The 9,497-nt window shown below is 58.2% G+C and overlaps 2 protein-coding genes across 2 annotated transcripts in view; one reads left to right on the plus strand and one right to left on the minus strand.

The window, feature by feature from the left end:
• The window catches only part of VOLCADRAFT_93193 (uncharacterized protein), a gene marked incomplete at both ends in the record, with an annotated part of 6,418 nt that extends 2,792 nt beyond the window's left edge, over positions 1-3,626 (minus strand). Inside the window, 5 exons of the mRNA XM_002952527.1 lie at positions 20-340; positions 402-2,081; positions 2,714-2,872; positions 2,952-3,068; positions 3,363-3,626. Of these exons, the coding sequence (XP_002952573.1) occupies positions 20-340; positions 402-2,081; positions 2,714-2,872; positions 2,952-3,068; positions 3,363-3,626 (2,541 nt within the window). The remainder of the gene's footprint in view (positions 1-19; positions 341-401; positions 2,082-2,713; positions 2,873-2,951; positions 3,069-3,362) is intronic.
• Positions 3,627-5,525: 1,899 nt separating this feature from the next.
• VOLCADRAFT_93194 (uncharacterized protein) lies at positions 5,526-8,821 on the plus strand (the record flags this gene model as incomplete). Its single annotated transcript, XM_002952457.1, has 4 exons — positions 5,526-5,541; positions 6,296-7,281; positions 8,365-8,448; positions 8,795-8,821. 4 exons carry the CDS (start codon positions 5,526-5,528, stop codon positions 8,819-8,821), a joined length of 1,113 nt encoding a protein of 370 aa, XP_002952503.1.
• Positions 8,822-9,497: the final 676 nt, after the last annotated feature.

Below are 9,497 nucleotides of genomic sequence, written 5' to 3' on the forward strand. Positions count from 1 at the left end.
CCGCCTCCCCCTCCGGCACCTCCGGCACCGGACGAGGCATAGCTGCGGCTTCGGGGGTGTAAATGGAGGCTGCTGAGCAAAGCAACGTGGCGGGAAGAACCCGCTGACAGCTCCGCCCCGCCTGGACCAATCCCGCCACCTCCTCCTCCTCCTCCTCCGTCCCCGCCGCGGCCGGAGGAATCCAGGTGCGCCGTCGGGAGCGAGGCGGACAAGTGAAACGGCGGCTGCAACCCGACGCCGCCTCCGCGCACAGCACCGCCAAGTAGCCTGGCCAGCGCGTCGACACCACCTCCACCTCCACCTCCACCACCGCCGTCGCCGTCGTTATCACCACCGCCACCTGCGCCCAGCTGGTGCAGCGCATACACCGCGGCGCCTTGCGGCCCTGCATTCGCACCCACCTGGTCTACCACCAACAAGCTCGGTCGCAAATCCCCGCCTCCCTCTCCTGACTTGCTCGAAGCATGGAGACCCAACTCAAACCCCAGGGCGCCCCCGCCCCCGCCTCCTGCAATTCTCGTGCCGTGGTAATAGGGATGGGTTCGGAGGCGGGCAAACGCCAGCGACGCATGCTCCTCCTGGCTAAGCCGAAGCGGAAGAGAGACGCGGCGGAGCGGCAGCATGTCGGCGCCGGAATGCGCGCCATGGAAGACCCCCAAACCACCGATCAAATTACCAACGCCGCCGCCGCCGCCGCCGCCGCCGCCCACTCCGTCGGACCTCAGCCCCACAGGCTCCCGCGGAATCTCATCGCCACGCACCATCATCATCTGGGGTTCCGCCGCCACTGGCACGGCTGCCGCGCCCTGCAGGGTCGGCCCCACCGCCACTGCGCCGGCAGCAACCCCGGATCGATACTGCAGGGTCTGCTGGTGCTGATGGTGGTGGTGGTGGTGCTGCTGATGGTGTACCAGGAGGACTTGCTGGTGGTGGTGGTGGTGGTGCAGCGGCTCAGACCCCAAGCCAGCCAGGGCCCCTAGGCCGCAAGCCGCAAGCTGCTCGGCATGTACCTGCGCCGCCGCCGCCGCCGCCTGCGGCCCGCCGCTGCCAACCTTGCCAGCCGACAGCGCCTGCATGAGCGCCAGCTGACCTAACAACTGCTGCGACGCCGCAGCGCCTCCACGTGGGTGGAGTCGCCCTTGTAACCCAGCTCCAACGAGACCCAACTGTCCCAACTGCCCTAACTGCTCCAACTGCTCTCGACGAAGGTCCATGCCACCCAAGCCGCCTGCGCCGCCAACCCCTCCAGCCAGGTCCAGTTGCGCCGCGACCGCGCCCGCCAGGGCAGCCGTTACTGCCGTCTGCACATCCGCCGCGCCGCCATCCAGTGACCCTAGGATAAGGCCCCTGTGCGCTCCGCCACCGCCTGACCCGGCGCGGCCAAACGCATGGCAGCCACCGCCGCCGCCGCCGCGATCGTCTTTGCTCCCGCCGGCGGCGGCGGCTGCAGCTGCAGCTGCATCAGGACCCCCAGTTGTTCCTGGCTCCCCGCTCACACTTATCCCTAGCTCCCCGGTCATCTCCGACCCAGTTGCTGCGCCCTCGTCACAGCTTTCGTCACAGACAGTCCTATCTGCGAGGCCGCCGGCTGCGGCACCAGCCGCGGCACCAGCAGCAACGTCTCGGCGGTCGGACGCACCGTCGGTGTTAGGTCGCTGGCGGACGTGCTGACGTTGCGCTGGCGCCGCCCCGGCCCCGTCCCCGTCCGACCAATGGCCACTATCGGCATCTTCTTCGCGCCGCCGCCGCCGTCCCGTGCGGGCGGGGCACGCCACCGTCACCGTTGTTGTTGGGCCGTCGCCAGCCGCTCCTCCTTCCGACATGGAAGGGTGGGATGCTGGAGAGCGCGCCACTACGCGAATCCGTGATGCGGAGGATCCTGCCGCCGCTGCGGCCACCTGGCCCGCCGCTGCGATATCCCCATCAGCCGCCGGTGCTGAACCTCCCACCCCACCGCCGCGCTGCCGGCGTGGTTTCGTAGCCGGAATGGCAGCGTCACTCAGAATCTCCTCTATTGCCGCGTCGTCTCGGAGCTTGCCGTCCGCGTCAACATAGTCAGAATAGCAGAAGTTCAGTCGCGCCTGGGTGGCGAGGTGTCCGGGGGCATGGTGGGGGGATTCGGAGCAGCGGCAACGGGACGTACGACAGACGAAGCCCGCGAGGGCCGGCGAGAGGTGTGGTGTCGGAAGAGGGCAATGTGTGTAAGCGAGTATAGCACACACGGACACACACACACACGGACACATACACACACAGACATACATACACACATACACACACGCGCGGGCAGGCGGGTCCAAGGTGGGACCGGAGAGGTATCTTCCCTCTCAAGTTTGACTTCCAGAGCGCGAGGGGGCGAGCCGAGCTGGGGGCGAAAATGAGACTGTCGGGAAAAGTGTGGGACGTTGGTGTGAATGAAAAAAAAAGCAAAGACACGGATAATGCATCGTTCGCAAGTGGATTTGTATATACGATGGAACGGAATAAACACTCCGCTAATGCTGGTGCTCATGCCGGTGCTGATGCTGATAAGGACGGTCGAGGCATCCGACGGTTTCTCCTTCGTCCAGCTCGGCGGTAACTTTTTAAAACCACCACCAACACGGACAACACGGGCAACACTTCTGGTGGGTGCTGGTCACCGTCGAATCAGAATCAGAATTTCGGCCTGGAAGGGATTTTGCCCAGGCGGCCGGGAGCAAGCTCAGCACACCTCCACAAAGGAACAAAAATCCTTAGCTTTCGCCCAAAAGTGTGAGAGCTCCGGCGTGCTAATCGTCATTTGTCTGATGCAGTCGGAACGTGTGATACGCACATAATAATACTTGTGGATGGGTGCGCGTGGACTGGTATACCGGGAAGTGACACGCGGCTGTGGTTTGTGGTTTACAAGAGGACCGCACACAGCACACAGCACACAGCGGCTGAACGAGTTGAAGCAGTGTGGTTACCTTGAGGCCGCGGATTCGAATGGCGGCCTTGTCAAACACTGCCGCCGCCTCGGCCTCCGTGTCGTAAGAACCCAGGTAGAGGTACTTTCCGGAGGAGTTGATTGCTGCCTGCCATCGCTACGGTGTCGGTCGGAAAAGAGAGGGATTCGTGGTGAATATATGTGGGGTGTATATGGGGTGAAAGAGGCTGTGTGCTATTGCCAGTCTTCCGGAAGAGTTGGGATGATGGGGGGGGAAGGAGGGGTGGTGTCGAGAGGAACAAACCGATTCATTGAAGTGCGTGATCACATCCTAGCTCTCTATTTGGCTGAGTCTTGGCCATACCCTCTACGTTCAGGCCAGGTAATTTACCTAGCCTTGCGCAAGGCGACATGGGATCATGAACAAAGCAGCATAAAGAACGTTGCGTACCTTGTTCTTCTTGTTCCAACACACACCCCTGAACTTCGACGTCAACTGTTTGTTCGAGGATATGGCCACAGCTTTGGTCCCAAAGGCAAGAGCTCTAGCACGAAGACCTTCTGCGTCGTAGCCATTAACCGTCCCTGAAGGCACTAAGCCTGGCAAAACGACTTGGCGACGCGAGCTTGCCGTATGCCGGTCCTCCTCAACATGGTTTTCAGCGTGGGCAACCCCGTCTGCAGCTTCATCTTCTTCATAAGAGTCATCTGCCATAATGCCTTTCGCTCAGGCGACAAGGATGCTTGTAACACTTTTCTTGACTCCTCTTCCTTGTGCGGGCGGAGCTTAAAAATAACATCTAGGTGGATTTAAGATCTTCGTAAGACGTTGCCTCAAGTTATAAGAGGCAGCTCCTTCCTCGGCAGTTTGGGTCATTGCATCCATAAAGTGTTACGGTTGTTGTCACACGGAGGAAGGGAACTGCCAAGCTCTTCATATTGTCGACATAATTGAGAGATGTGTGCTGCGTGTCCAAGGATACCGTATTTGCGCGCGGTGTGCTGCGGCAGTACGCTAAGGCAATCTCTACCAGCTCATCACTTTGGCGATCTTAAAGCTGTATCCATATGCAATTTTCAGAGGCAAAACCTACTCCTGTTGACGACGGAATTTCGCACTGGGTTTGTAAGCCCTCCGCTCACCGGCCACCGTAAGGACTAAGGAAGGACACGTTGTTGATTGCAACTGAAATGATAACATTAGGTGTTAACTAGGCGGCTGCCTGAATGAATCTTCGTCAACGGATGTCAATGATGTATCAGGACGCCGAGTGGGGTGGGCAGGCTTGCTCCTTATCTAACAGAAACGTACATGATTAGGCCTGCTTAAAAACTGTTTACATGGATGCGATGATGAACAAAAGTAGCATTTAGTGCACGGAAGCAAGGAACCGGAAAACGAAACGAAAGGAGTGACGTTGAAGTGTGACCGTGGCCTCAAGGCGTGTGGGGCGCTTCTTAGGTAATAATGCACGCACTCAAATCCACAAGGGAATAAAAATAAACAATAGTGAAAAGTGATGCCCACGGCAAGCAGACGCTGTAATAGAAGACAATCAGCAGGACGCGTCTATTGCCGCCCAGTGCTGTCCCGTATATGTTTGATCCAGGCAGATCAGGTCTCCAATTCTCTCATTGCTCTTGTGTGCATGGGTTGGTTGGTTTAGCCATGCTGAATGTATGGCGGGGAATCGTGCTAGTTAGGGATTCGTTAGGCAAAGCCGTTGATGTCCTTAAAGCACGAGACAGGCCAGGCCAGGCCATGCACATTGATAAAGCAGAAAGGACTGTTAACACAGGTACCTGGGTCTCACTCGCAATTCTGGAATCAGTCATATGTCCCAGCCAGCAGCGACACGTACGGGCAACCCCTGCACGCACGAGCAACTCACATAACAAGATTAGTGTTGCCAGTAGCGAGTTCCCGAAGCTGGCCGGCTTGCAGAAATAGGATCATACGCCGTATACGAAAGGTGTTATGCGGCCCGAAAGGCCGCCCGGCGACCTTAGTCCGCGGTCAATGACGAAGAACAGGTCGCGGGCCATTGTGTTTGAAGACAGAAATAGAACCGTTCCCAAAACCAGAAATACCCCGTTTGCCGATGTCTGGTTCGAGGTATGACATAAAGGTTGAGGGTTGGCGCGGTTAGCGGTTGGTGATGTTATGTTCTGTTGGCCGACAACGCGATAAGCAGACCTTTGCTGTTAGCTGAGTTCGCTCTGGATGCAATGGAAAAGGCAGCACGTATAGTAACAATAACGAGACAGGCTCACAATCCCTCAAAGTTTGCATTTGTAAAGTTGGTATGTTTGGAGATTCCGGAGAGCCCGCGGAAAACATCGCGTTTGCGTTCCTCATCGCAAGGACCTATTGTAAGCCTAAGCTTCAAAACGATATTTGACTTTGATTGCAACCTTCACAACGGCTTTCCATCTTGTTTTCTGGAAACTAATTCCAGTCGTTTTCGCAAGCACTACTCGGGACGACAGTGTCCCGCTTTAAATGCCCTCAAAGCCATAGTCCTCTTGTAATTGCTTTTAACCTGTCCTAGGGATCGCCGTTTGAGCTGGTTACGTTAACAAACAGGAACACAATAAGGCCTGGTCCTTTTACATGTCGCGACTAGGTGGTAGGCTCTGAGACCGATGGGAGCCGGCGTAAAGCTCCAAATTGAACCCTTGGCCACCTCCATAACACCACTACCACTACCACTACATTTGTTACCACTGCTACTGCCGTTACTACTGCTACGAATACTACCACCACCACTACTGCTGCCACTACTACAGGAACTGAATCCCTCCGGGTCTATTTCCTGGCCAACGTCACGCGGCGGACAAGCTCCTCCCTCCCCCGCCCCCGTCCAAGACCACAGCAACCCACCAACCGCATCCGCCGTGGCATGCCGTACTCCCAGCACCATCTCTTTTCCCTCCTCCTCCTCCGTCTGGTCCTCATCAGCTGCTGCTCCGGAACCCCCCTCCAGCAACCTAGCGGTGCCGCCAGCCCACCTCCTAATAGCGGGGGGGGCTCTCCCCTCCACCCGCCTCAACCAGGGCTACAGCCACTACTACAGCCGCAGCCAGAGCTACAGCCACAGCGAGAGGTACAGCTACAGCCACAGCCAGGGGCTTTCCGGCCGTCGGCCACCCCGCCGTGGCAAGGACCTCGCTGTCTGAGTTCCGACGGCCGCCCCCGGGACTGGTGGCTGCTGCTCAAGTACCCGGCAGGGCAGCTGGCGGCCATGATGGACAGTAACTCGCTGCCGCCGCCGCCGCCGCCGCCACCGTTACCACAGCAAACGCTGCCGCCGTTGCGGAGGGGCAACCAGGCGGCAGCTGCGCCTGACAGCCCGGGCGGAGATGGTGGTGGTGGTGGTGGAGGTGATGGTGGTAGTGATGATGATGCTGGCGGTGATGGTAGTGATGGTGGTGGCGGCAAGGGTTGCTATTGGCGTCCAGGCATCGACGTTAACGACGTAAAAGGGCCGTTACGGCGCACGTTGGCGGCGGCGGCCCAGGCGGCGGCGGCGGCGGCAGGGGCAGCTGCGCCAGCTCTGGGTTTTGCCTTTTACAATGACGCCGATCCGGAGGGCCGTGAGCACTGGCTGTTTGCGCACTCGAAGGGCGTCCTGGTGTTTGGGCCGTCTGGGGGCGTGTGGATCACACACAGCTTCCCATCCTTCCCGGCCCGACCGCCAGGCCGCCACAAGCCGCCGCCGCCGCCGCCGGCAGCGGCAGCGGATGGGAATGTGGTGGTCGAGAGTGCCGACGGTGGCGGCGACATGCGCGGGGACGGCGGCCCAGATCCCCCCTGGGACGTTGTACGACACGCACAGACAGTGTACGGCCAGCATGCTCTGTGTCTGACACTCCCGCGGGAGGATCTCTTGCGAGTGGCGGAATCTTTGCTTGTAGCAAAGGTGTACGTGTACGACCACGTCATGCCAGACAGACTTAAGAAAAAGTACGATGTAATTCAGCAGTTAATCGATGCCTCGGGATTCGATGCGGCGGAGGAATCGGCCAGCGGGGCCGGTGCCGCCGCTACCGCCGCCGCTGACGTGGCCCTCGATCTGTACGGCGATTGTCCGCGAGGCATCGCCGCCGGCGATGCGGCCGGCGGCGGCGGCGGCAGCGACGTTTCACGGCGTTTGTTGCGTTCGAGGCGCTCGCTCCGGCGGGGGCGGCGGCAGCAGCCGTCTTCCCTGACCGCGATGACGTCAGCATCGTCGTTGCTGCAATCGTCGCCGTCACACCTGCCGCCAGCTGCACGTAACGTCTCCCAACGGCTGCTAACCACCCTGTACGGCAGCACCTGGCGCCACATCACCAAGTCGCCCAGTCATGCAGTAGACTTCCATGAGCAGGTGGGGGTGTGTGAAGGGGGGAGATGTGGGGTAAGGGAGTGAGGGGGAGTCGAATGTCTGCCGTACAGGACAGTGCGTGGTAGTGGTGTCAGGTGAAGTGAGGCAATGTGCCGACGGGCGCAATAATATGTGGTGGAGTGAAACATATACTAAACGGCGCAGTTGGGAGGGAGCGGAAGGAAGGTGGGGTGAATGGAGGGGGAATGTGGGGAAGAAGGTTTGGTCGCGTGTGAAAAGAGGCGCTTTACAAAAGTGGGGTGAGTGTGCGTGTGCGTGTGTGTGTATGTGTGTATGTGTGTGTGAGGGGGGGGGAAAGAGTAGGGGAGTGATTTACAACCATTTTGGGGTTTGGGGTTTGGGGCGGCTTCAGCCGTAGTCAGCCGTAGACAGCTGGAGGGAGGTCGGGTTCCGTACTTCTAAGGATCTGGATCTGGAATTATGAAATCTAAAATCCAACATGGCACTCGCGTGAGGTCGTTTTTTAAGGGTGATTGTTTACCTTCCCGACTGGTTACCGACTGACAGGTTTTGGAACCGCTGCTAGGAACTGGTCTGGCCTGGGAGACGTGGCGCGTAGGTGCGTCGTACGGCAGCGAGTGTCCGCCGCACACGTTGTACGACTCGCTCAATGTGCGGCGTGTCGTCGTACCGGCATGCGCCGCCTGGACCGGCGGCGGCGGCGGTGGTGGTGGCGACGCTAGCAGCCACGGCGTCGGCGTCGGCGGCGGCGTCGGCGGCCGTGATGGCGATGACGTCATCGTTGAATGGGATTCGCTCAAGGATCACAGCAAATGGGGCATCAGTACGGCAAACCTTCTTTTGACAATGGACGAGCAAGCAGCCGCCTCGACAAGCGAGGCCCGCGGGAGTGACGATAGGCAGCTGGATCGCAGTCACGAACCCTGCCGTACAGCTGTTACCCCTTGGACGAGCAATCGGACCACAACCACCACCACCACCGAAACTGGAAAGAGCAGTGCCAATCGGTGTGAAGTTGGAAATGGTCCTTCTTATAGTCTGTACGGGTACGGAAATACAGTGTACGACATCACGCACGTGTGTTTGGGGGACCTGAACCGCCAGCCAAGCCAGCGCTTCCGCGGCGGCGGCTACATCTGTACGGCAGATCCACGGATCTGGTCCGCGTTCCGTCAGCTGGTGGCGGAGGTAGAGCCGTGTCCAAAACACAGTTTTGCGGGTTGAGGGGGGGGGGTGCGGATGGCGGGGGTGGGTGGGGGAAGTAGCGACTTGGAATTGTCTCGGGGCCCCTGAACGACTAATATCCCCGAAGGCAGCTGACGGTTCGACAGTTATTTGGCGGTTTTTTGGCGGTTATTTGGCAGGGGAAATTATAAGGCTAAGTCGACATTAAAAAGTAATTACAATAGTTGCAGAAGAAGTTAAGAAATCCTAACTACACAACCTCAACAACTTCAAACGGCTCTCCCGGCTGGAGAGCCACGAGGTGTGTGTGTGTGTGTGTGTGTGTATGTCTCTGTTCATCGATGTGCAGGTGGCGATTGTTAGAGATACTGGTTAGAGATTTAATTACTTTTAAGGCGAATAGAACGCATTGTGGATGTCGGCGGATCGATTCCAACAGTTTATGTGAGGCCCGGAAAAGAGGTGTTTTTGATGCAAAAAACTAACAATGTTGTGACGTACATGAGGTGCCGTACGTCAGCCGTTGTTTATAAATGCCCCGCGACGGGCGGGATGCAATGCCTGCGAGAGTTGAAGTGCGTCTGTGTACGGCATTCCCATGTCTGTCATGTGTTGCGTGTGTGTGTGTATATTTTTGCACGTATATACATGTACAACATTTGTGCGTATGTATATCTGTGTGTGCAGAATGAAAGGCGCTGTACGGCATGAGATCCAGCATCCGTACGGTTGATTGGATTCTGTATGTAACTTCTTCTAATAATCTGTAATGGCGATTGGACTGAACGCGCGACCGGACGACTGATTGCCATCGAGCCACTTAGCCGTCAGTGCATCTCAATTTCAAGTTGATGCAGGTACGTCCACGCGCTCGCATGACGACAGCAGCACATACAGACTTTTGCCTCCACACCAGACCTCCCCGCGAATGGATCGGACAGGTACGTCCCGTGGCTCCCCAACTCCCCACATACCGTACGTACATGATATACATGAGGTTTGAGGTTAAAAAGGTTTAGGATGCCAGAGCAGCGCCGTACGGCAGTCATATT

Source organism: Volvox carteri (assembly GCF_000143455.1).
Source record: "Volvox carteri f. nagariensis unplaced genomic scaffold VOLCAscaffold_30, whole genome shotgun sequence".
NCBI classification, from domain to species: Eukaryota; Viridiplantae; Chlorophyta; class Chlorophyceae; order Chlamydomonadales; family Volvocaceae; genus Volvox; species Volvox carteri.